This window comes from Diaphorina citri, unplaced genomic scaffold (genome assembly GCF_000475195.1).
Source record: "Diaphorina citri unplaced genomic scaffold, Diaci psyllid genome assembly version 1.1 scaffold424, whole genome shotgun sequence".
Lineage (NCBI taxonomy): Eukaryota > Metazoa > Arthropoda > Insecta > Hemiptera > Psyllidae > Diaphorina > Diaphorina citri.
This window is the reverse complement of record NW_007377859.1, coordinates 85,213-112,112: the sequence shown is the minus strand read 5'-3', so window position 1 is coordinate 112,112 and position 26,900 is coordinate 85,213. Positions and strand designations below refer to the sequence as shown.

The 26,900-nt window shown below is 39.9% G+C and overlaps 3 protein-coding genes and 1 long non-coding RNA gene across 4 annotated transcripts in view; all 4 read left to right on the top strand.

The window, feature by feature from the left end:
* The window catches only part of LOC103508676 (kalirin), a 26,943-nt gene extending 3,811 nt beyond the window's left edge, over nucleotides 1-23,132 (top strand). Inside the window, exons 2-10 of the mRNA XM_008473249.3 lie at nucleotides 10,890-11,055; nucleotides 14,619-14,828; nucleotides 16,595-16,730; nucleotides 16,893-17,106; nucleotides 17,931-18,069; nucleotides 18,589-18,773; nucleotides 19,167-19,362; nucleotides 20,594-20,681; nucleotides 22,857-23,132. Coding sequence (XP_008471471.2) covers nucleotides 10,890-11,055; nucleotides 14,619-14,828; nucleotides 16,595-16,730; nucleotides 16,893-17,106; nucleotides 17,931-18,069; nucleotides 18,589-18,773; nucleotides 19,167-19,362; nucleotides 20,594-20,677 — 1,330 coding nt within the window. The 3' untranslated portion in view covers nucleotides 20,678-20,681; nucleotides 22,857-23,132. The remainder of the gene's footprint in view (nucleotides 1-10,889; nucleotides 11,056-14,618; nucleotides 14,829-16,594; nucleotides 16,731-16,892; nucleotides 17,107-17,930; nucleotides 18,070-18,588; nucleotides 18,774-19,166; nucleotides 19,363-20,593; nucleotides 20,682-22,856) is intronic.
* Nucleotides 6,496-7,407, top strand: LOC113467183. Its single transcript, XR_003391350.1, has 2 exons — nucleotides 6,496-6,650; nucleotides 6,865-7,407. It is a non-coding gene; the product is annotated as an uncharacterized LOC113467183 (long non-coding RNA).
* On the top strand, nucleotides 21,245-22,934 carry LOC103508677 (serine/threonine-protein kinase ppk25-like). Its single transcript, XM_008473250.3, has 3 exons — nucleotides 21,245-21,424; nucleotides 21,964-22,160; nucleotides 22,769-22,934. The coding sequence occupies exons 1-2, from the start codon at nucleotides 21,255-21,257 to the stop codon at nucleotides 21,992-21,994; spliced, it is 201 nt and encodes a 66-aa protein (XP_008471472.1). The 5' UTR covers nucleotides 21,245-21,254; the 3' UTR covers nucleotides 21,995-22,160; nucleotides 22,769-22,934.
* Nucleotides 23,133-25,836: 2,704 nt separating the features above from the next.
* On the top strand, nucleotides 25,837-26,894 carry LOC113467178 (WD repeat-containing protein 35-like). The gene is made up of 3 exons (XM_026823219.1): nucleotides 25,837-25,985; nucleotides 26,241-26,352; nucleotides 26,761-26,894. The coding sequence occupies exons 1-3, from the start codon at nucleotides 25,962-25,964 to the stop codon at nucleotides 26,892-26,894; spliced, it is 270 nt and encodes an 89-aa protein (XP_026679020.1). The 5' UTR covers nucleotides 25,837-25,961.
* The last annotated feature ends 6 nt before the right edge of the window (nucleotides 26,895-26,900 follow it).

Sequence of the window (26,900 nt, the reverse complement as noted above, 5' to 3'; positions counted from 1 at the left end):
CCCCTAGAGCATAAAAGGAATATCGCTGCCAAATTGCAGCTTGCTAGGTGTGGTGGTTCTCGAGATAGGGCGATCAGTGTGTGAAATGTGAATGAGTTCTCGTTCTTATAATATAAGATTTACTAGCTGAATTCCGTCGCTTCGCTCCGGAATCCCGCTAGTTCATCCCGAGGCATGGCCAAGCTTGTGGAAAAGGCATGGCCGAACTTGTATTTTTATCAAACTAAAAACATAAACGAAACTCAATATTAGGCGAGCGAGGAAAAGTTTTCTCTCCCTCAGTCTCTGCACTCTGTGTATTTCTTATGGTGATTTTAGCGATCAAAAATTGATCATATCTCAGGATCGGTTTAGATTTTCGCAAAATCCTTTCTTATTGCACACCTAGACCATAAAAGGAATATTCCTACCAAATTTCAGCTTTCTAGGTGTTGTGGTTCTGGAGATAGAGCGATCAGTGTGTGAATGGCTCTCGTTCTTATAATATAAGATAGTATTAACTTTTTTTCTGTTCTCTCCCCTCTCCCCGATAGCTGGATGCCGACCATTTCCCTCCGAAAGCTGAGCCAGGGGAAGAGTGATAAAAACAATGCAGCCAGTGATAAAGCCGCCACCGAGGCAGTGCTCGAATGCGACTAAAGAGTCGCATTCGAGCAGTATAAATATTAAATAAGCATTAATCATATTGTTATACATACATAGTATTAACTTTTTTTTTCTGTTCTCTCCCCGATAGCTGGATGCCGACCATTTCCCTCCGAAAGCTGAGCCAGGGGAAGAGTGATAAAAACAATGCAGCCAGTGATAAAGCGTGGATGAGTGACATGAACGGCCATGCCTGAAGCATTTACTAGCAGAAATCCGGAGCGAAACGACGGATTTCGGCTAATATTAAATAAGCATTAATCATATTGTTATACATACATAGTATTAACTTTTTTTTTCTGTTCTCTCCCCCGATAGCTGGATGCCGACCATTTCCCTCCGAAAGCTGAGCCAGGGGAAGAGTGATAAAAACAATGCAGCCAGTGATAAAGCTACCTCTCATAGTCATAGTAATAGTAGTAAGAAATCCCTAGCCAATGACAAGCGACTCAAGGTGAGTTGATAATAGTTATAGTAATAGTAGTAAGAAATCCCTAGCCAATGACAAGCGACTCAAGGTGAGTTGATAACAGTCATAGTAATAGTAGTAAGAAATCCCTAGCCAATGACAAGCGACTCAAGGTGAGTTGATAATAGTCATAGTAATAGTAGTAAGAAATCCCTAGCCAATGACAAGCGACTCAAGGTGAGTTGATAGAGAACTTGAAAAAAGAGGCAAAAAAAGAAAAACGAACAAACAAACAAAGGTTTAAAGAGGTTTGACATGAATCCCGCTTCGTTTGTTTGTGCGCAAGCGTTTCTGCGCATTTTGACGTGAAATCTGACGTCACACCTCTTTGAACTTTTTCATTAGAACGGCAGTTAAGAATTAAATTTTCGGCCTTTTAAAGTTACTTTTTCCGAGTTTTGACCTCAGATTTGGATTTTTGACAACTTTTAACGTAGGAATCGACCTTTTATTATATAATATTTTCCCAATTGCAACTCCTCCATTACTAATGCATTGCTTTCTATTACACCTTATTTCAGAGTCCTCCGCCGTCACTAACAGAATCTAGTCATTGTACGGATAGAGCGGGACTTTTTATTAATAATATTTTCCCAGTAACTCCTCCATTACTAATGCATTGCTTTCTATTACACCTTATTTCAGAGTCCTCCGCCGTCACTAACAGAATCTAGTCATTGTACGGAATAATATTTTCCCAATTGCAACTCCTCCATTACTAATGCATTGCTTTCTATTACCCCTTATTTCAGAGTCCTCCGCCGTCACTAACAGAATCTAGTCATTGTACGGAAGAAGGGGAGGGAAGACCCACCTCTGAGAATGGGGAGGAAGGAGAGGATGACCTTGAACTTCCCCCTCCCATGAAGCCCATCTCCGAGTCCATCCTAGTTCCTAATGAACAAGCCCATAACAATAGGGTAAGTAATGAACAAGCCCATAACAATAGGGTAAGTATTGAACAAACCCATAACAATAGGGTAAGTAATGAACAAGCCCATAACAATAGGGTAAGTATTGAACAAACCCATAACAATAGGGTAAGTATTGAACAAGCCCATAACAATAGGATAAGTATTGAACAAGCCCATAACAATAGGGTAAGTATTGAACAAGCACATAACAATAGGGTAAGTATTGAACAAGCCCATAACAATAGGGTAAGTATTGAACAAGCCCATAACAATAGGGTAAGTAATTAACAAGCCCATAACAGTAGGGTAAGTATTGAACAAGCCCATAACAATAGGGTAAGTATTAAACAAGCCCATAACAGTAGGGTAAGTATTGAACAAGCCCATAACAATAGGGTAAGTATTAAACAAGCCCATAACAATAGGGTAAGTATTGAACAAGCCCATACCAATAGGGTAAGTATTGAACAAGCCCATACCAATAGGGTAAGTATTGAACAAGTCCATAACAATAGGGTAAGTATTAAACAAGCCCATAACAATAGGGTAAGTATTGAGCAAGCCCATAACAATAGGGTAAGTATTGAACAAGCCCATAACAATAGGGTAAGTATTGAACAAGCCCATAACAATAGGGTAAGTGTTGTACAATCCCATAACAATAGGGTAAGTATTGAACAAGCCCATAACAATAGGGTAAGTGTTGTACAAGCCCATAACAATAGGGTAAGTATTGAACAAGCCCATAACAATAGGGTAAGTATTGAACAAGTCCATAACAACAGGGTAAGTATTGAACAAGCCCATAACAATAGGGTAAGTGTTGTACAAGCCCATAACAATAGAGTAAGTATTGACATCCTAGTTCATAATGAACAAGCCCATAACAATAGGGTAAGTATTGAACAAGCCCATAACAATAGGGTAAGTGTTGTACAAGCCCATAACAATAGGGTAAGTAAAAAATCATGTATTCGACCTGGCCGGAAATCGAACCCGTAACCCAGCTTAAAGTCATATCTACTCGGTCGGTTCCCATACTTTTGTCGATATCTTTTATTATTTAGGCATTTACGAAATAATAACCAGACATCTTGCATTTCGTTAAAATGTGACCCTTTCCTTGTTATTATTGTATTGTCTACATGAATATAACTAATCAAGAGTCTCATTATTAAATCTTTAACCCATTCACAAGCTTCTTACTAAACAATGGCCCACTTTCCGCCGCTCAAACTTAACCCTTTTACTCCCTCTTGTCCTCCAGACGTCCGGCATTTCACTGGAAGACGGCAAATCAGCCGATGTGAGTGAGATAGAGCAGCTGGTGAAGAATACCATGGAGCAACATACTACTGAACAGAGACATTCTAGACTGAGCGGCGAGTCCAATGAGAGTGAGGAGGACAGAATACAGTCCGCTATCAAACAGAGAGGTGAGAACTATGTTCGTGGAAACAGGGGGGAAAATGGGGTTATCCCGTAAATTTCTAAAAAAAAAAAAAAAGCCCTTTCCTTGTTATTATTGTATTTTCTACATGAATATAACCAATCAAGAGTCTCATTATTAAATCTTTAACCCATTCACAACCTTCTTACTAAACAATGGCCCACTTTCCGCCGCTCAAACTTAACCCTCTTACTCCCTCTTGTCCTCCAGACGTCCGGCATTTCACTGGAAGACGGTAAATCAGCCGATGTGAGTGAGATAGAGCAGCTGGTGAAGAATACCATGGAGCAACATACTACCGAACAGAGACATTCTAGACTGAGTGGCGACTCCAATGATTCTAGTAGTAATAGTCGTGGTAAAGAACTACAGGTGATCTAGTTTGCAATATAATCGTTTATTCTCCTCTATATTGCAGGGTAAAATCACGGCGCAAGGCAAGTTACTCATGCGTGGACCTCTGTATTGTACAGAAACCTCTGTAGCTTCTAGCTCTAGTAGTAACAGTCGTGGTAAAGAACTACAGGTGATCTAGTTTGCAATATAATCGTTTATTCTCCTCTGTATTGCAGGGTAAAATCACGGCGCAAGGCAAGTTACTCATGCGCGACTCCAATGAGAGTGAGGAGGACAGAATACAGTCTGCTATCAAACAGAGAGGTGAGAACTATGTTCGTGGAAACAGGGGAAAAATGGGGTTATCCCGTAAATTTCTAAAAAAAAAAACTACCTTCAGAAGAGGAGAAATTCCAAAAGGAAAACACACCTTAACTCAGAAAAAAAGAGAGGGGGGTGGGGGTGAAAAAAATTAAAATTAGCAGAAACACAAACCCATTTGTAAAGAGAGTTTGATAGTGGGAACTGTAACTGCTGAGGTCTTATCGTCCCGAGATCGAAGATAGAACGACGACAGGATAGGAGAAAGCTAGCCGTTCTGAGAACGAGCACGCCCAACTTTTAGTTCTAATCTGACAATCTACCAAGTAAGACCCCTCCTGTATCCCTCTTTTACAAGTCAAGTTCGACCTAAATCAAGACCCTTTGCTCGAAGAAAATTCCCCAAAATCGGGCATCCCTTACAGTCCTGTGTCCTTCTCCCCCTAGCTAACGTTACAATATTAATAATAAAGTGGTTTCAAATGCTAGATATTGAATATGAGGTCATTTTTCTAATAAATAAATTATTATTATTTTTTTTAAGAGGTTTGACAGAGGGAACTGTAACTGCTATGGTCTTATCGTCCCGAAATCGAAGATAAGTGTAGTGATAGTCGTGGTAAGGAGCTACAGGTGTTGTTGTTTGCAGTATAATCGTTTATTCTCCTCTGTATTGCAGGGTAAAATCACGGCGCAAGGCAAGTTACTCATGCGTGGACCTCTGTATTGTACAGAGACCTCTGTAGCTTCTAGTTCTAGTAGTAACAGTCGTGGTAAGGAGCTACAGGTGTTGTTGTTTGCAGTATAATCGTTTATTCTCCTCTGTATTGCAGGGTAAAATCACGGCGCAAGGCAAGTTACTCATGCGTGGACCTCTGTATTGTACAGAGACCTCTGTAGCTTCTAATTCTAGTAGTAATAGTCGTGGTAAAGAACTACAGGTGATCTAGTTTGCAATATAATCGTTTATTCTCCTCTATATAGAAGCCATCTATGAATGGCATAGAGAGTGAGTCTTTGATTCTATTATTAGAATAGCTACCAGTTCGATTAACTTGTTCTTGATTCACAGGGTTTTAACATTTGGTTATTCAAAGAAAAATCTTGCTCTCTTTTTTAATGTGGGTCAGGAAAAGGCACCCGATTGTCCAGATGGAGTGTTTCACCGCCTGATGCAACACGAAACTTTAGGTTAAGATCGGTGTTTTCAAATGCTCGGAGTTGACTGTTAGGTCATTATCCCTCGTGCATCCCAATACTTTGGGTGAAAGTTAGCTTGGAGTGTAAATATAAAAAAAAAAAATTCTCAATTTAAAATACTAATTTCAATTCTTCCGTCAGGTGAACAAAATGAGTGTCGAGGAGAAAGTTCCGGAGGAGTTAACCCCTGCCGGTTCCGGCGGGTCTCGGGGCGGCCTCTGGGAAAAGGCACCCGATTGTCCAGATGGAGTGTTTCACCGCCGTTTTTATTTCTGTGTCGTAGCATCCCCGTCCCTTAGTATGCCTCTCATCAGATGGGCGATATGAGACACAATACTTCCCATTTAGGTGATGGGTCAACACGAGAACACCAGAAAGTAACCTATTAATATAGGAAAAAGAACAACGTCTTCACTTGACTAGTAACTTTGTTTTTTTATCTCTTGTAGAAATAAAATTACCTACAGTTTCCAAAGTTACTAGTCAAGTGAAGACGTTGTTCTTCTTCCTATATTAATATGTTGCTACTTGACAGATTGACTCTCCTAGAGAAGTAAGAAAGTAACCTGTTTAAAAATTGGCCATCGAAATAGTGCCATTTTCTTTGATGATGGTTTGATCGAAACCGGCACCTTCCACATGGCAAGCAACCTCGTTACCACTGGGCGTGCCCTCAAATCTTGATTCAACTAACTCATCTCTCTCTCCCTCCTTTTCTCCCCGCAGTATTTTCCTGAAAGCCCTAGAGAGGTGTATAGAACATCCTGAAGAGATTGGTCCCCTGTTCAAACGATATGAGAGAAAGCTATCTATGTATGTGGTGTACTGTCAGAACAAACCCGTATCTGAACACATTGTATCCGAACATATTGACAACTATTTTGAGGTAAGAAAGAACACCGAAACGGGTGGGTCAGTACTCAATAAGTTCCGCTACTTCTACGGAACTCTATCCAGCCCAAAATTTAACAAGTTTTTATTTTTAAGGTTTGATAGAGGTAACTGTAACTGCTGAGGTATTATTATGCCGAAAGCGAGGAGAGAAGGAAGACAGTATAGGAGACAGCCAGCCGTTCCTAGAACGAACTTCATCTGTTTAGGATAAAATCCACCCAGGGGCGGGAATTGAACCTCCGACCCAGCGCTTACAAGCTACACAGCTAGGTCCTTCCGACGAAGGTCAGACCGTTTGAAACTTGTGTCTGGAAAAGCTTCCGACATCAGACTTCAGACCGTCTGAGAGATCTAGAAGTCAGAAGCGTTTTCCACCACACACGTTCTCGCGTGACGCACGGCGGTCTGACAGACCTATAAGGTCGTATAACCTAAAAGGTCTGTCAGACAGTCTGATCTTGCAGCTAGGTCCTTCCGACGTAGGTCATACCGTTGGAACTTGTGTCTGGAAAAGCCTCCGACATCAGACTTCAGACCGTCTGAGAGATCTAGAAGTCAGAAGCTTTTTTCGCCACACACGTTCTCGCGTGACGCACGGCGGTCTGACAGACCTATAAGGTCGTATAACCTAAAAGGTCTGTCAGACAGTCTGATCTTGAGTGGTCGGTCTTAAACGAACTATGATGTAAATGTTATGATTGGATACCTCGTTTTTTCTACTCGAAAAAAATTCCCCGCTAATTTTGCATTTTTTAGAAGAAAACAATTCCCTTGCTTTTCATAATATGTTACCTCATTGATTTTCCTCCAGTTTATAAAATTCGCGGTTGTGTAGGTTTTTATTGTACACACGGTATACAGTGAAAGTACCCTGTAGGTATTTTATGTTGTGAAACTAGTGATCATGAACGACGGAAAATTAGCATTTTATTTTATATTTAATTTTGTATTTACGATTGGATCCCCTAAATTTTGTTTATTTTGTTGAAGAGTTATTTTGTATTTTGCTGATTTGGACCTTGGTTTGGTGTCGGTCAGAGCTGTAGCTGTATGCCTTGAAGAAAAAAAAAATGCTTTATTAACATCATGTTGTTGAACTTTAAAGAACGTTTGTTCAGTTGTTCACGCTCGTTTATGGTTATTGGCTATTTAAAAAAATTCAAAGAACGAGAACGAACCTTGAAAAAAGGACATGCACGTGCTTTATTAACATCATGTTGTTGAACTTTAAAGAAGGGTTGTTCAGTTGTTCACGCTCGTTTATGGTTATTGGCTATTTAAAAAAATTCAAAGAACGAGAACGAACCTTGAAAAAAGGACATGCACCCCGCACCGTAATGTAATGTTTAAAGTTTCTATGGCCAGCCTAGTTAGCTTAGTTGGTAGTGCGTCTGCCTTGTAAGCGCTAGGCCGCGGGTTCGATTCCCGCCCGGGGCGGATTTTATTTATGGTTATCGGAAATTTTTAAAATGCAAAAGCTCACAGAGCTTACAACCCCGTTCCGAGAACGAACCTTAAAAAAATGCACCCCGCGCCGTAATGTATTGTTTAAAGTTTCTATGTACACTAAAGCTCTGCCCGGCACCTGTGCATTTTTAACGTGAAATTTTCGACTTTTGTGTGTAAATTCCGAAAAAGAATTTTTATTTTTCCCCAGGAGCGATTTTTTGATAGAGATTTAGAGATGCGAGCGATTTTTTGTGCCGTAATGTAATGTTTAAAGTTTCTATGTACACTAAAGCTCTGCCCGGCACCTGTGCATTTTTACGGTGAAATTTTCGATTTTTGTGTGTAAATTCCGAAAAAGAATTTTTATTTTTCCCCAGGAGCGATTTTTTGATAGAGATTTAGAGATGCGAGCGATTTTTGTCACTTTCTGGGAGAAATGCTGCCACAACACTTTCTACCACGGGCTCCTTATGTATTTTCAATGGTTATCTGAAAATTAAAAGGGCTTCTTAGCCAGCCTAGTTAGCTTAGTTGGTAGTGCGTCTGCCTTGTAATAATAATAATAGACTCTTGAGTGGAAGGTAACCACTAGGCGAGGTTAACGCCGGAGGCGTTTTCTACCACCTAACCCTTAGAGTAAGCGATCCCCCTAGGTTGTGAAGAATCCTGATTTTTTTATATTCGAAATTCTAAAATTAAAATAGAATCGTACCTACCTAATTTTACTTTTGATTGTACTTACGTATATTTTTAAGCATTTATCAACCTTATACGTTATTTCTTTGCTTGTGAACGAATTTCTATGCCCTAAATATAAATCATAAAATCACCAGCGAAAGAAATCCTCCATTTTACTGCAAAAGACGTTCATTATTATATTTGAAAATTGATTTTTTTTTTATTCTAGAAGGGTTTATTTTCCTTTCGGAAAACTGAACACTAGACCTTCGATGGTTGGGAACGCGCCATCTTGGATTTTCAAAAATTTAGTACAGGCGCTACCACGCCACCTAATGGTTGAACTAATTCCCGTATTTTCCCTTATAAATGAGACTTATTTTAAATAAATTTAAAATAAGTCTCAGAAGAGATCGTCTGAGTATCCGAAAGAAAAATACACCCGAGGATTTGGTTTTCACTGAATACTCTGAAATGAATATTATTGGGAGGATTTTACAAAAACAACCAATGTACTACTCTACTTGAATATGTGTAAGCGATCCCCCTAGGTTGTGAAGAATCCTGATTTTTATATTCGAAATTCTAAAATTAAAATAGAATCGTACCTACCTAATTTTATTCTTGATTGTACTTACGTATATTTTTAAGCATTTATCAACCTTATACGTTATTTCTTTGCTTGTGAACGAATTTCTATGCCCTAAATATAAATCATAAAATCACCAGCGAAAGAAATCCTCCATTTTACTGCAAAAGACGTTCATTATTATATTTGAAAATTGATTTTTTTTTTATTCTAGAAGGGTTTATTTTCCTTTCGGAAAACTGAACACTAGATCTTCGATGGTTGGGAACGCGCCATCTTGGATTTTCAAAAATTTAGTACAGGCGCTACCACGCCACCTAATGGTTGAACTAATTCCCGTATTTTCCTTTAAAAATGGGGAAAGGAGTCTATCGTCTGAGTTTCCGAAAGAAAAATACACCCAAAGATTTGGTTTCCATTGAATACTCTGAAATGAATATTATTGGGAGGATTTTACAAAAACAACCAATGTACTACTCTACTTGAATATGTACTATTCTGCAATTTCAATTTCTAAAACCCCATTACCCTCTAAACTTACCAAATTATTTATATATTTTAAGATTTCTCTCCCCCCTCTGTTGTAAATATTAAAGCCATGATCAAAATGTACTACCATGAAACCATTTAATGCTGTCTCTGATTTGTTGGTCTGTAAGTTTTTACAATCTTTTGTATGTTTTGCTGAAATTGAACTTTTCTTTGTCTTTCTATGAGGCGCTTTAGCACTTATGGACAGTAGGTCTTTCGCGCCGATACGAATAGATTATACATATTGTTTCAAGCAAAATTTCAGCAAAATATGCAAACATACACACAATTTTTATTGTATTTTCTTATATTCTCACCCCTTTTGCCATTAGCGAAAGAAATCCTCCATTTTACTGCAAAAGACGTTCATTATTATATTTGAAAATTGATTTTTTTTTATTCTAGAAGGGTTTATTTTCCTTTCGGAAAACTGAACACTAGACCTTCGATGGTCGGGAACGCACCATCTTGGATTTTCAAAAATTTAGTACAGGCGCTACCACGCCACCTAATGGTTGAACTAATTCCCGTATTTTCCTTTAAAAATGGGGAAATAAGTCTCAGAAGAGATCGTCTGAGTTTCCGAAAGAAAAATACACCCAAGGATTTGGTTTTCACTGAATACTCTGAAATGAATATTATTGGGAGGATTTTACAAAAACAACCAATGTACTACTCTACTTCAATATGTACTAATATGTACTGTTCTGCAATTTCAATTTCTAAAACCCCATTACCCTCTAAACTTACCAAATTATTTATATATTTTAAGATTTCTCTCCCCCCTCTGTTGTAAATATTAAAGCCATGATCAAAATGTACTACCATGAAACCATTTAATGCTGTCTCTGATTTGTTGGTCTGTAAGTTTTTACAATCTTTTGTATGTTTTGTTTTGCTGAAATTGAACTTTTCTTTGTCTTTCTATGAGGCGCTTTAGCACTTATGGACAGTATGTCTTTCGCGCCGATACGAATAGATCATATTGTTTCAAGCAAAATTTCAGCAAAATATGCAAACATACACACAATTTTTATTGTATTTTCTTTTATTCTCACCCCTTTTGCCATTTTATTTATATTTTTCTTCCAAGACATTTTTTCAAGGCTGATTTACACTTAGCCAGTATTTCGACAAATTCCTGATTCCGATTTTATTTTATTTAGTTATTTATTTCCTAATTATTCATATCATTAATTTATTAATCAAAGTACGTAGGTACAGCTTTTTTTAAAATATCTGAAAATACTCCTCCATTGCTGAAAATAAATGAAAAAATGCAAATGTCGAAATACCCGCCTTTTGTAAAACCATCCCTAGGTAAACCATGTTTTTTCTTCATTTCGCCTCCACCCCCTCCCTCGCACGCCAAAATCATTAATCGCCCCCCTCCCCCTTCGCCTCTGGTTTTAGTCACCCCCACCCACACCACTACACCATGCCCTTGCACTTAGGCTCCTCCCACTCAGGCTCCGGACCAATGAGGCGCTCGGCCAGTGACACGCCCCCCGCGAGAGGGGAAGGAGGGGAGGGGAGAAAATGGTGGGAGACCCCTCTCCCCCCGCCCCCCGCTCATTCGGTAAGAACGATAGGAGGAGGATAGGGCGTCGAGTTTTGTGCTCATTGACACTTTTTTCGGGCGGCATTAGTCCTGTGGGAAAAATTCTCTTCTTTGGTCTGTTTTTTTTTTAGGGGAAATTTTAATATTATGAGGAACGAATTTGGGATCTTAGAGGAGGTCGAGTTTTGTACTCGTTAAACATTTTGGGGCGGGATTTTGACGTTCGAAACTCCTCCCTCTTGATTAGTACTCGGGGCAAATTCTCTTCTTTGGTCTGTTATTTCGTGGGAACCCATGGGACACTTTTTGGGGTGGCATTAGTCCTGTGGGAAAATTCTCTTCTTTGGTCTGTTTTTTAGGGGAAATTTTAATATTATGAGGGACGAATTTGGGATCTTAGAGGAGGTCGAGTTTTGTACTCGTTAAACATTTTGGGGTGGGATTTTGACGTTCGAAACTCCTCCCCCCTTGATTAGTACTCTGGGCAAATTCTCTTCTTTGGTCTGTTATTTCGTGGGAACCCATGGGCGGAGCGCATTAATAATTTGTTCTTCGGTCTTCATTGTGGGAAAAAGAAGAGAATTTGCCCTCCTGTTTACCAGGCGAGCGCCTTGACCACTACACCACCGAGGCAGGTTTCCGCTATGTTTTCTCGTGGGAAATTTCCCGCAGGGATTAGAGCTATGTTTCCGCCACTGTCAATGCCTGTCTTCTGTTTGCTGAGGCCTCTGGACTCGCTAGATTAGGGATTCTGTTTGGGGCCTCCAACAAGGTGTTTTGCTGTTCGTAACGCTGCTATCATGTTCCGCTATGTTTTCTCGTGGGAGATTTCCCGCAGGGATTAGAGCTATGTTTCCGCCACTGTCAATGCCTGTCTTCTATTTGCTGAGGCCTCTACACTCGCTAGATTAGGGATTCTGTTTGGGGCCTCCAACAAGGTGTTTTGCTGTTCGTAACGCTGCTATCATGTTCATCAATTCTTCCATATCTCTCACACAACCTGTCCCACATAAGCGAAAAAGTTTGACTTGTATAATTATTATTTCTCTATAATATTTTATTTTGACAAATTTCATATTGTGATATTAGCGTTAAATTTAAGGTTAGCTCTTTTCCATCTTCTATTCTTTATTTTTATTTAACCTACTTGTCAAAATGAAACATATTAATATGTCGAGTGCTTTTATAACTTGGTTTAATGGATCGATAATTCGTACGGTATATCGATCGATACTCCTTTCAAGAGATGAGTACTTTGAGTACCCTCTCGATGTATTCAACTCGACAAATCGGGAATCTTCTCAAATGGTTATAAAAGGACTTGACATATTCTACTATTCTCATTTATAGCTTGCATGTATGTTATTTATTTAGGCTGCGGTGCGCTGCTAGCTGTATAATTTCCGCTAGTCGCAAATCGGGAATCTTCTCAAATGGTTATAAAAGGACTTAACATATTCTACTATTCTCATTTATAGCTTGCATGTATGTTATTTATTTAGGCTGCGGTGCGCTGCTAGCTGTATAATTTCCGCTAGTCCTATGCTCTTAAGACCTCAAATACATAGCTATTCCAACAATTGGATTCTAAAAAACTGGAGGTATTAGCTTTCTGCTAGCATACTTTGGCCAGATAGGTGAAGAAAATATGTTGAAGCATATGTAAATATGTATGCTTCAACTTCTTTCGTGCAAATTTATCTAAGACCACGTCAGTAAAAACGGGAAAACGACAGAAAAAAAAAATCCGAATTCTAAGACCTCAAATACATAGCTATTCCAACAATTGGATTCTAAAAAGCTGGAGGTATTAGCTTTCTGCTAGCATACTTTGGCCAGATAGGTGAAGAAAATATGTTGAAGCATACGTAAATATGTATGTATGCTTCAACTTCTTTCATGCAAATTTATCTAAGACCACGCCAGTAAAAACGGGAAAATGACAGAAAAAAAATCCGAATTTACTCATCGTGTCTCCTGTGATTTTACCAATGGTGTCTTTATTAACATAACTTCAGTTTGATCTGTCAATCCGAATTGACTCATCGTGTTTCCTGTGATTTTACCAATGGTGTCTTTATTAACATAACTTCAGTTTGATCTGTCATCAATAGTTTCTCTATTTTTCAGTGTAGAATACTTAAAACCTGGTAAGTAAATAATAATCCGAGGTAAATACCTCTTCTTCTTATCTCACTGTCTTTCAAATCTTTCTCTTCTCTTTCGCACTGTTAATCTTTTACTAATCAAATTTTTAATAGATTTCACGCCTCGTCAGTTAAAAGAATAATTAAATGAAAATTTAGCTAAAATCTACCCTAATGAAAACCTGTACAGCTGTGTCCACACTTAGTCGACGACTGTCGATCGACGAGGTGAATCTATGTTGTCGAGGCAGTGTGGACCGTTTCAGTCGACATCGATCGACGCGACGGCGATCGACTCTGTGTGGACACAGCTTGATATTCCCTTTTTGTTGGGGGTTCTGGCCCAATATCTCAGACCTACTCTGATGATTTAAGAATATTTAATTCAGGCACGATGTAAATGATTAGTTGATTAGTCGATTGCCTTTTTGGGTTTCAGTCGACATCGATCGACGCGACAGCCGTCGACTCTGTGTGGACACAGCTTGATATTCTCTTTTTGTTCGGGGTTCAGGCCCAATATCTCAGACCTACTCTGATGATTTAAGAATATTTAATTCAGGCACGATGTAAATGATTAGTCGATTGCCTTTTTGGCAACTATCCAAGATCAGATAAGAGAAGTAAACTCCCCCTTTCCCTGGCTAATTTATTTTTGTCTAGATAAAAGGGTTCCAATAAAATAATAATAAATTTATTTTAAGGGTTTGCTTGCAAAATACCAGAGTCATAGTTAAATTGGCTGACCGCATGCTTTTTTACTTAGTTGATTTTACTAATGTTTTGTGCACGATTTAGGTACTATATTTTTTCATTTAATTTTGTAACTCTGCACATTGAGAATTTGAGACCAGTGTTGTCGTGATCGCATGTGTGCTTTAGAGAGCAAACATTTAGTAATGGCCTCTGCTCTAGGAAACATAGGAGTTAGTAATGCCTTCTAACCTCCAAAATATATTATGGTACATGAAACTCGATACGTTCAGTCCGTCAAAAGCATCAATTTGAGGAGAAAATACGACAACACTCATCTCTCATTCACCACAAATCCCCCACTAGGCAACCCCTCTTGACCTGCCCGTCTCTCCCTTTCAGAAAACCCTCCCCCGCCCCCCCATGCCATCCAGTGGCACATGAAACTCGATTCGTTAAGTCCGTCAAAAGCATCCATTTGAGGAGAAAAGACGACAACACTCATCTCTCATTCACCACAAATCCCCCACTAGGCAACCCTTCTTGACCTGCCCGTCTCTCCCTTTCAGAAAACCCTCCCCCGCCCCCCCATGCCATCCAGTCCGTTAGATCGTGAAACTCGATTCGTTAAGTCCGTCAAAAGCATCCATTTGAGGAGAAAAGACGACAACACTCATCTCTCATTCACCAGAAATCCCCCACTAGGCAACCCCTCTTGATCTGCCCGTCTTTCCCTTTCAGAAAACCCTCCCCCGCCCTCCCATGCCATCCAGTCCGTTAGATTTCAACCCGGCCACACAACCCGTCATCAATGTACACCCCCTGTCCGAATCCAGTGTCGAATTGGCCCTTCTTACAGAGAACCTGTCCAGTATAAGACTGTGTGATCATGAGAGTGGTGTGTGGTCAGATGCGCGATGGGTGATTAGTCCGCACAATGGTACCATACAGGTAATTGGCCCTTCTTACAGAGACGTGTGTGATGGGTGATTAGTCCGCACAATGGTACCATACAGGTAAGTGGTCCTTCTTACAGAGAACTTGTCCAGTATAAGACTGTGTGATCATGAGAGTGGTGTGTGATGGGTGATTAGTCCGCACAATGGTACCATACAGGTAATTGTCCAGGAAATGAAGAAAAATATTATGCGGCACCTAAATGGGAAATGTATTGTGTCTCTATTCACCCATCTGATGAGGGACATACTACAGGATGGGCATGCTATGACAAAGACTCAAAGCTACGAGATACAAACGACGATGAAACACTAAAAACTTTGAAAAAAAAAGTCTTTAATTTCTTCCAAATGAAAACAAGGTCTTTTTTTAGAGGTTTGATAGAGGGAACTGTACCAATTGAAGTCTTATCGTCCTGAAATCGAAGAGAGAAGAAACTCAGTACAGGAGAAAGCCAAGAGTTCCTAGAACGAACCTTATGTTTTAAGGGTAAAGTTTGCCCCGGGCAAAAATCAAATGTCTTTCTAACTCAACCTTCTCACTTTTGATTCCACATGCGGAAAATATGGTACTCCTACCCTGAAGGTCTCGGGTTCGAATACCGACTTTGCTTTAGCATTTGAATGTCCTTTTTTTATGTAAAGGACAATGATGCTTTTATGTTTACATAGACTTCTAAAGTATGTACCTCCTTAGCATTTATGTTACTTTGTGTTATGTTGAGTGGTTTCAAACTGGATCACACAGTAGGTATTCACATATTGGTGCCATAGGCAGTAAAAAAAAAAAAAAAATGGAGGGGACTAGGTATAGGTAACAACTCATCGCCCCAAAATCGAAGAGAGAAGGAGGACACAATAGGAGAAAGGCAGCCGTTCTGAGAACGAACCTTATCTGTTTAAAGTTCACCCCGAGCGGGAATCCAACCCACGACCTAGCTCTTAAAAGAGCTATAAGGAAAGCGCGCTACCTTCTTAGAAAGCCAGTCGTTCTGAGAACGAAACTTATCTGTTTAAACTTCACCCCGAGCGGGAATCCAACCCGCAACCTTGTTCACACAATGGTACCATACAGGTAAGTGGCCCTTCTTACAGAGAACCTGTCCAGTATAAGACTGTGTGATCATAAGAGTGGTGTGTGATGGATGATTAGTCCGCACAATGGTACCATACAGGTAAGTGGTTTGGATGAAAAGGGTTTGGGTTCGATTCTTACACCGTCAAAAAAAAAGAAAAAAAAATGGGAAAAGAAGGGAAAACTCGATCCAGTATAAGACTTTGTAGTATAAAGGAGTTTGTCCAGGAGATGAAGAAAAATATTATGCGGCACCTAAATGGGAAGTATTGTGTCTCTATTCGCCCATCTGATGAGGGACATACTTCGGGATGGGCATGCTATGACAAAGACTCAAAGCTACGAGATACAAACGACGATGAAACACTAAAAACTTTGAAAAAATAAATACAAATAAAAAAAAACTTTGAAAAAAAGTCTTTAATTTCTTCCAAATGAAAAAAAAGGTCTTTTTTAGAGGTTTGATAGAGGGAACTGTACCAATTGAAGTCTTATCGTCCTGAAATCGAAGAGAGAAGAAAGTCAGTACAGGAGAAAGCCAAGAGTTCCTAGAACGAACCTTATGTTTTAAGGGTAAAGTTTGCCCCGGGCAAAAATCAAATGTCTTTCTAAAATTATCATGTACATATATTTCCTATTTTCATAAAATTAACCCTCTCTGTTCCTATGTCACCCTATGTGTATAGGTGGATGATCTAGCTCCAGGACACACGTATACATTCTGTATTAACAACGAGTACAAGGTTCTCTATACCGTCCCGTTTGAGACCCGATGGCAGCAAGAACAGTTTGAGCACCGATATGAGGAGCTGGAGAGATTAGGTGAGTAGCGAGTAGCTTTGAACTGAGTAGCTTAACCGGGCGAGCGTCTTGATCACTACATAAGGAAGAAAAATATGCGAACCCTAGCGCTTACAAGACAGAAGCGCTACCAGGTAACGGCAGGTTCTGTATTAATAACTTCATTCCTACTGTTTCTTTCAGGTAACGGCAGGTTCTGTACAGTCCGCAAGGCGCGGGATCGCGGGACAGGCCAGCTGGTAGCCCTCAAACAGATACCACGGGAGCGACAACCCCAGCAGATCACCAGAGCAGAGTACAACCTCCTATCTACACTCATGCATGCACACATTCCTACGGCACTGGCTCTGTTTGAAAACGCCCCTGTACCCGGCACTGATACTATTGTCATGCAACTGTGAGTACCTAATTACTAGACTTGGGATTTTATGTAACACAAAAAAACCCCAAAATATGCTTTGAAATTTGCGATTTTTTTTTTTTAATAAAATGCATAATCATATCGTTCCCAAATCGAAGAGAGGAAGATGATAGTGTAGGAGAAAGCCAGTCGTTTTGAGAACGAACCTTAACTGTTTATGTTTAATTTGCCCCGGGCGGGAATCGAACGCTCTCATTAGCGCTTACAAGGTCCTTTGGTTGCGCAGAAGTCTCAAGTCTATGATATGTCAACCTGCAACTGTAGACCTGGTATGCCAGTTTGGTGATACATAACATGATGCTTATTGATTGTTTCTTTGTTTTATTATTAAATTGACGCAGTCCAGAATCGATGGTGAAACTCTCGGTCTCGATGAATAAATAAATTGATCGATCTCGATGAATAAATTAATCGATCTCGATGAATAAAGTAATCGATCTCGATGAATAAATTAATCGATCTCGATGAATAAATTAATCGATCTCGATGAATAAATTAATCGATCTCGATGAATAAATTAATCAGCCTAATGTTGAATAACTTCGATATTTCACAGAGTACATGGTGAATCTCTTATCCAGCACCTCTGTCGGCAGAGTACCACCACAGAGTCCTACATCTGTTGTATAATACGACAGCTACACTCCGCTCTACACTGTCTGCATAGTCAGCAAATAGCACATAAGGACATTGGAATCGATGGTGAAACTCTCGGTCTCGATGAATAAATAAATTAATCGATCTCGATCTCGATGAATAAATTAATCAGTCTAATGTTGAATAACATCGATATTTCACAGAGTTCACGGTGAATCTCTTATCCAGCACCTCTGTCGGCAGAGTACCATCACAGAGTCCTACATCTGTTGTATAATACGACAGCTACACTCCGCTCTACACTGTCTGCATAGTCAGCAAATAGCACATAAGGACATTAGGGTAAGCCAATAACAAGACATACTTAGTATTATGTAGGTGTTTGGTCCATGGGAGGGGATATTCTAGATTTTCTGCATGGAAAGCAAGCGCGTTAGCACTAAGCTTGTCCCCTTTAATCAATTATTATAGAGGGAACTGTAACTGCTAAGGTCTTATCGTCCCAAAATCAAATAGAGAAAGAAGACAGGATAGGATAAAGCAAGCTGTTCCGAGAACGAACCTTATCCCTTCAGGATAAAATCCGCCCCGGACGGAAATCTAACCCGCGGCCTAGCGCTTACAAGGCAGACGCGCTACCAACCAAGCTAACTAGGCTGGCAAAAAAGGAAGTTTTTTTTTCCTATTAGGCGCTTTAACAATGTTTTGTGCATGTCGTTTGCGCCGAAAAAGGAAGTTTAACTTTCATTTTAATCAATTGGCCAATGATACAAAACATACAGTTGTGGCCAACTTAAAGTCATATTTTTTCTAAGTCATGGCTTAAGCAGTCCATTCACCTGTTTTCCTTTATCCCTTCAGCCGGAGAATATTCTAATGAACGGAGCGGTTCTCAAACTGATAGACCTGGGTTCGAGTGTGAGTGTGTCCACTGTGGTGTTGCCTGACTTGGAGTTTGCTTCACCGGAAATGTTAACGTCCCCCGCCACTGCTGGTCCTAGTACTGATATGTGGAGTCTGGGTGTCCTACTGTATATACTACTGAGGTAAGTCTGGTTATTTTGACCCAAATGAGAAAAAATCTTGTACCTAGTTACTTTACTTTCGGTGTTTGTGAGAAGGATTTGTGGGTATAAACCCCTGTAGACGCCCAAAAATAATGTCCGGGCTATGCGCATTTATATGTCATAGCTACTCATTTTCCTTACGAGGCTGAGTGGGCCCTAACAGCCAGTCACGGAATCAATCATTTGCATGATACACTTTGACCCCGATGGGAAGCCAACCCGGGTCACCCCGTGCAATGTGAGCGCAGTGACCACCCACGCCGTGGGAGCAGACTGGAATGGGCCTTAATAAAATTAAATATTGATAAATACAATTAATTATTCTATTCTATAATAAAATTAAATAAACTAACAAAATAAAAATCTTTGCAGTGGCGTATCTCCATTCCTAGACGAGAGTGAGGAAGAGACGCGTGCCCATATCTCAGTGGCGGATTACAGTTTTCCCCCCGAGCAGTGCGGCCACATATCAGTGCCTGCTAGAGAACTCATAGGACAACTACTCAACACACATGCGGATAAGAGACCAACTGCCGGACAGCTCCTGCAGGTGGCCTGGTTTGCCGAGGTGAGTGACAGGGGAGGTGGGCTAAATATTGGACACTATTTGTGGGGATTTTATATCACCCTATTAAAAGTCTGGTCTGGCTGGGGGGCGTTAAACAGGGAGTAGATTAGCTTAGTCTGGCTGGGGGACGTTAAACAGGGAGTAAACAAGTTTAGTCTGGCTGGGGGACTTTAAATAGGGAGGATATCAGTCTGGAATTTCCCTTGCTAAAGAAATAGTAAAGGTTGAGTGCAAAAGGCATCCACTCATAAAATGTTTGTAGCCAAAATGAAATGTCAGCTCAAAGCAACCACCCCAGGGCTGATTGAGAGGCTGACGAAAAACACTCACCCCGTCTGTACACGGGAAAAGGCGAAGAAGAAGGAGATATCAAAATACTTATTTTTGGACTAACTTCCAACACCATTTCGCATTAGAAAAGCTGTTTTACCCCAAAAGGACGTAAGCCGGATCAGGCTATTCTTGCTTAGAAACCCTCGATCACGCTAAAGTTTTAGATGAGGATTCAGCTCTAAGTACTTTGTGCTTGTGATGGGTTGAATAGAAAGATAAAAATACCCATTCAAATAAAAAAATAAAATAAAAATAAATTATATCACCCTATTAAAAGTCTGGTCTGACTGGGGGACGTTAAACAGGGAGTAGATTAGCTTAGTCTGGCTGGGGGAAGTTAAACAGGAAGTAAACAAGCTTAGTCTGGCTGGGGACTTTAAACTGGGAGGATACCAGCCTGGAATTTCCCTTGGTTAAGAAATAGTAAAGGTTGAGTGCTAAGGGCATCCACTCGTAAAATGTTTGTAGCCAAATCAAATGTCAGCCCAAAGCAAAACCACCCCAGGGCTGATTGAGAGGCTGACAAAAACGCTGACCCCGTCTGAACACGGGAAAAGGCGAAGAAGAAGGAGATATCAAAATAATTATTATTGGACTAACTTCCAACACCATTTGGCATGAGAAAAGCTGTTTTACCCCAAAAGGGCGTAAGCCGGATCAGGCTATTCTTGCTTAGAAACTCCAATCACGCTAAAGCTTTAGACGAGGATTCAGCTCTAAGTACGCAGTGCAATAGTCCTAAATTAAAATGGACGCGGCACATAAGGGATCAGGAAGAGACCGCCTTAACATAATAAAAGCTCTAAGTACTTTGTGCTTGTGATGGGTTGAATAGAAAAATAAAAATACCCATTCCATAATCCATATTTAATCACCTCTATGTCTTACTCTATTCCAGGCATCCTGCTCAGAGTTCGATACAGAAAGACTGCTACCTTTCAGTGCCCGGAGGAAACAAAAATTCAAGGAGATCCAGGACTAAAGTGGTTTTTTCGAACTCCTGATTGAAACCTACCAAGATGTTCATCTATCTCAGTAAAAAGGTAAGTCATATTAGTCATAAATACTTCTACGGATAGGTTTCTACGGACTGAAACGCTTTCCTAGTATTTTAATACCTACCTTGAACACTTGATTAAATCTGTGTACATTTGGTTCATCCCACATGACAATCACTGAAATAACATCTTGTCTCATTATCATCATGGTACGTTAAAGCTGTTCTCTGGTACACTGTTGGACAAAGATCTCTTCTTCATTCCTTCATTGAATTCTCTCGGATTATGTATTTCAGATTGCAATTCCAAACAACACCAAAGTGAACTGTTTAGCATGGCATCAGAATCAGGGATGGATTGCTGTGGGCGGGGACGATGGGCTGCTCAAAGTATTGAAACTAGACACAGGTAAGTATGAACAAAAAGGCTCACCATATATTATATGATACAAAACCAAAACATACAGTTGTGACCAATTTAAAGTCATGTTTTTTTCTAAGTCATGGCTTAAGCAGTCCAATCACATGTTTTCCTTTATCCTTTCAGCCGGAGAATATTCTAATGAACGGAGCGGTTCTCAAACTGATAGACCTGGGCTCGAGTGTGAGTGTGTCCACTGTGGTGTTGCCTGACTTGGAGTTTGCTTCACCGGAAATGTTAACATCCCCTGCCACTGCTGGTCCTAGTACTGATATGTGGAGTCTGGGAGTCCTACTGTATATACTATTGAGGTAAGTCTGGTTATTTTGACCCAAATGAGAAAAAATCTTGTACCTAGTTACTTTACTTTCGGTGTTTGTGAGAAGGATTTGTGGGTATAAACCCCTGTAGACGCCCAAAAATAATGTCCGGGCTATGCGCATTTATATGTCATAGCTACTCATTTTCCTTACGAGGCTGAGTGGGCCCTAACAGCCAGTCACGGAATCAATCATTTGCATGATACACATTTTTTGACCCCGCTGGGAAGCGAACCCGGGTCTCCCCCGTGCAAGGCGAGCGCAATGACCACCCACGCCGTGGGAGCAGACTGGAACGGGCCTTAATAAAATTAAATATTGATAAATACAATTAATTATTCTATTCTATTCTATAATAAAATTAAATAAACTAACAAAATAAAAAAGGTGAGCGCAATGACCACCCACGCCGTGGGAGCAGACTGAAACGGGCCTTAATAAAATTAAATATTGATGAATACAATGAATTATTCTATTCTATTCTATTCTATAATAAAATTAAATAAACTAACAAAATAAAATCTTTGCAGTGGCGTATCTCCATTCCCTAGACGAGAGTGAGGAAGAGACGCGTGCCCATATCTCAGTGGCGGATTACAGTTTTCCCCCCGAGCAGTGCGGCCACATATCAGTGCCTGCTAGAGAACTCATAGGACAACTACTCAACACACATGCGGATAAGAGACCAACTGCCGGACAGCTCCTGCAGGTGGCCTGGTTTGCCGAGGTGAGTGACAGGGGAGGTGGGCTAAATATTGGACACTATTTGTGGGGATTTTATATCACCCTATTAAAAGTCTGGTCTGGCTGGGGGGCGTTAAACAGGGAGTAGATTAGCTTAGTCTGGCTGGGGGACGTTAAACAGGGAGTAAACAAGTTTAGTCTGGCTGGGGGACTTTAAATAGGGAGGATATCAGTCTGGAATTTCCCTTGCTAAAGAAATAGTAAAGGTTGAGTGCAAAAGGCATCCACTCATAAAATGTTTGTAGCCAAAATGAAATGTCAGCTCAAAGCAACCACCCCAGGGCTGATTGAGAGGCTGACGAAAAACACTCACCCCGTCTGTACACGGGAAAAGGCGAAGAAGAAGGAGATATCAAAATACTTATTTTTGGACTAACTTCCAACACCATTTCGCATTAGAAAAGCTGTTTTACCCCAAAAGGACGTAAGCCGGATCAGGCTATTCTTGCTTAGAAACCCTCGATCACGCTAAAGTTTTAGATGAGGATTCAGCTCTAAGTACTTTGTGCTTGTGATGGGTTGAATAGAAAGATAAAAATACCCATTCCATAATCCATATCTAAATCACCTCTATTTCTTACTCTATTCCAGGCGTCCTGCTCAGAGTTCGATACAGAAAGACTGCTACCTTTCAGTGCCCGGAGGAAACAAAAATTCAAGGAGATCCAGGACTAAAGTGGTTGAGTGGAAGACCGCTAGGAGAACCCTCATCAAATCTTAAGTCGTTCCAGGAACGAGTGGACTGAGAACCCTGCCACTTAAAACCATGAAGAAATAAGGCACTTGTTCAGAAGTCAAGTCAATGGAAAATTGCTGCAAAAAAGAGTTGTTATAAATGAGCATTGACCAGTTGTTGTTATTATAGGTTAGTTAAACACAAAAAAGGAGCTTTCTTTTTCATTGTCGTGGATTCTGAATAATTGCCATAAATAAACAAACTCTGCCTCAATTTAATCCTGCTCTCCTGCTTTACCTACGCTTGCCTGTGTTTAGTGTTCATACTCCTATGTTTGTCATTAACGTGTGGTCCTCCTGGGTCTAGAGGACGTGGGTTCGAATCCCGTCCGGTACAGATTTTTCCGAGAAACCTGAGCAATCGTCTTGGTTCGAAAAATGTTTTTGACTGAAGATTTTGTTGTGCTTTAAAAAAAGAAAGAAAAATAAAAATAAACTCGAATATTAAAAACTTAAATGATTAAAATAGTAAAATTACCTATACTTGGAAATGAGTTAAACGTCCTAATTACCATATTTATATTTTTCAAGCTAGTGGCTTTTTTTTTTTTTTTTTTTTTTTTTTTAACTTTCCACTTTTTTTACATTTCGACATTATGGGGCTTTTGTTCCACAAAAAATCGACCTCACTTTTTATTCCACATGCGGGAAATATGGTACTCTTACTCGAAGGTCTCAGGTTCGAATACCGACTTTGCTTTAGCATTTGAATGTCCTTTCATGTAAAGGACGATGATGCTTTTATGTTTACATAGACTTCTAAAGTATGTACCTCCTTAGCATTTATGTTATTTTGTGTTATGTTGAGTGGTTTCGAGCTGGGTCACACAGTAGGTATTCACATATTGGTGCCATAGACAGTAAAAAAAAAATGGAGGGGACTAGGTATAGGTAACAACTTATCGTCCCAAAATCGAAGAGAGAAGGAGGACACAATAGGAGAAAGGCAGCCGTTCCGAGAACGAACCTTATCTGTTTAGGATGAGTTTGCCCCGAGCGGGAATCGAACCCACGACCTAGCTCTTAAAAGAGCTATAAGGAAAGCGCGGTACCTTCTTAGAAAGCCAGTCGTTCTGAGAACGAAACTTATCTGTTTAAACTTCACCCCGAGCGGGAATCCAACCCGCAACCTTGTTCTTATGAAAGTTATATGTTATAAGTTATAAGAAAGGCGCATTACCTACTAAGAAAGCCAGTCGTTCTGAGAACGAACCTTATCTCTTTAGGATGAGTTCGCCCCGAGCGGGAATCCAACCTGCGACCTAGCTCTTATAAGAGTTGTAAGTTATAAGGAAGGCGCATTACCTACTAAGCTAACTAGGCTGGCCTCGGGGTCACAAAGTAAGTTTAAACTCTGATTAAGTTTAACTCTTGGATTTAGCAATTTGATCGGTTTACTTTGTGGCCATTATACTGTGTGATTCAAGCTGCAAAAAAATATGCTCAAACACTGATTCCTATTAGCTTACTGTATTTCAATTCTTATAAGAGTTGTAAGTTATAAGGAAGGCGCATTACCTACAAAGCTAACTAGGCTGGCCTCGGGGTCAAAAAGTAAGTTTAAACTCTGATTAAGTTTAACTCTTGGATTTAGCAATTTGATGTAATTTACTTTGTGGCCATTATACTGTGTGATTCAAGCTGCAAAAAAATATGCTCAAACACTGATTCCTATTAGCTTACTGTATTTCAATTTATTTATTTTTGATTTTAATTCTCTCTCTAATATTTTCATTCATTAATTCGTAAATATTTCTAATGTAAAATTGTACACATATTTTGGTTGTTTTTTGTGAATTTTTCTTTGTGATCTGATACGATATTCAAATTTATTTTTTAAAATTATCTTGTAGTGTAATGATGATGATGAATGGAAGAGATAATAAAATATATGTACCTTAATATTCAATCTATGAAGTCAGAATAATAAATCAGTTGCGCTTACTTGGGTGATGTTTCAAAGTCATAGAGCAGGAAAAATGAGGACCAACGGAATTTTTCTTTTTCTCCTACGACTTCTAGATCCCGAGATAAATCGATTTAAAAAATACCGGTAAATCGTGAACTTTGACGTCAACGGCATACTCCCGAACAATTTCGAAGAGAGAAGAACGAGGATAGCGGAGAAAGGCCAGCCGTTCGCATACGTGTTCTGACGAACCTCTGTATGCCTTGTGTATAAAGATCGTCCCTCTATGTTTCAGTATAAAGACCGTCCCTGGGCGGGAATCGAACCCGCGACCTGAGCGCGCCGACAAGGCCAGACGCACAACCCTCCAAACCTAACTAGGCTGGGCAAACTAACTTTTTTTTTGCTTTTTTTGTTATCGTTCCAAAATTAAGAGGGATAAAGATTAGAATATTATAAGAAAACCCAGGCCTTTCCGAGAACGAAATTTTTTTTTTTTTTTTTTAACATATACATCTCTTTATTTCATATATGTTTAGGACGCTTACAAAGGAGACGCGCTACACTGAAGGCCAAACTGGTTGCGTACCTTACCTAAGCATGAAAGACAAGGACCACGATCTGAGAAAGCTCCCTGCTTCCTCACTACCTGCTGGGAAATGCCAGCTTGAGATTGTCCAGCTGGTCACCCATCCAGATATCAACCATGCATAACGTTGTTGAACTTCGGTGATCTTAGAGAATGAGTTAATTCCATGCGCTATCGTCCCTGATTAGGAATTTTTGAACTACCAAAGACAGCCGTGAAATTTGTATTCAACGCAACACGCATTACATTTCAAACATGACACGTGAACGCGGCTTTTTCAGTGCCGGAGAACAGAGGACCTTGAAAATTTTCAGCCAATAGGAAAGCTCAGATTTGTTTGTTACCTCGTTGCCATGGTAACTATTGAACAGCGCGCTTTTTTGAAAAAGTTCAAATTTTCATCAATTTTTTTTGCGACAAAAAAAGAAAAAGTTGTGAAAAAGGTGTAAATTATCCAATTTTCCTCTTTCCTTTTAACAATGGTCAAAAATTAGGGGTTTAGTTACCACCTTTGTGCATTTTTTTCGAACTCCTGATTGAAACCTACCAAGATGTTCATCTATCTCAGTAAAAAGGTAAGTTATAAATACTTGTGTAACTACAGATAGGTTTCTACGGACTGAAACGCTTTCCTAGTATTTCCCCTGTAGGTAATACCTACCTTGAACACTTGATTAAATCTGTGTGCATTTGGTTCATCCCACATGACAATCACTGAAAATAACATCTTGTCTCATTATCATCATGGTTAAAACTATTCTCTGGTACACTGTTGGACAAAGATCTCTTCTTCATTCCTTCATTGAATTCTCTCGGATTATGTATTTCAGATTGCAATTCCGAACAACACCAAAGTGAACTGTTTAGCATGGCATCAGAATCAGGGATGGATTGCTGTGGGTGGGGATGATGGACTGCTCAAAGTATTGAAACTAGACACAGGTAAGTATGAACAAAAAGGCTCACCATATATTATTATCACTGGAGAAGAAAAAAATCTAGGGCTGTATTTAGGGAGGGGGGGGCAAGGGGGCTTAGACCCCTCCCCCTAATGTTCAATTTTTCTCTTTTACTGTAGGGCATGCTCCAAATATCCATCCCTCCAGTACATCACTGTTTTCACTCTTGCCTCATGCCAATTCCTGGATATGGCACTGACACTTGCATCATTCAAATTTAAGTAATAAATTCCAGTTTCCCTGACAATTATGATCATTTTATTCCAGGAAAGGAATCTACAGGACAAGTTGCCACCGCTAATGTTAACCTAGCTATGAACCAAAGCCTACAAGGTCACAGTGGAAATAATAAATTCCAGTTTCCGTGACAATTATGATCATTTTATTCCAGGAAAAGAATCCACAGGACAAGTTGCCGCCGCCAATGTTAACCTAGCTATGAACCAAAGCCTACAAGGTCACAGTGGAAAAGTGCGAGCCATCATTTGGAATGAGCAGTACTCATTTTATTTTCTTTTCTTTTAACAATCG

Coding starts and splice junctions, on each gene's coding strand:
- LOC103508677 (XM_008473250.3), top strand. CDS start 21,255: ATGAACGGAGCGGTTCTCAAACTGATAGACCTGGGCTCGAGTGTGAGT. Junction 21,425..21,963: donor CTACTGTATATACTATTGAG/GTAAGTCTGGTT, acceptor AAATCTTTGCAG/TGGCGTATCTCCATTCCCTA.
- LOC113467178 (XM_026823219.1), top strand. CDS start 25,962: ATGTTCATCTATCTCAGTAAAAAG. Junction 25,986..26,240: donor TCATCTATCTCAGTAAAAAG/GTAAGTTATAAA, acceptor TATGTATTTCAG/ATTGCAATTCCGAACAACAC. Junction 26,353..26,760: donor AGTATTGAAACTAGACACAG/GTAAGTATGAAC, acceptor ATTTTATTCCAG/GAAAAGAATCCACAGGACAA.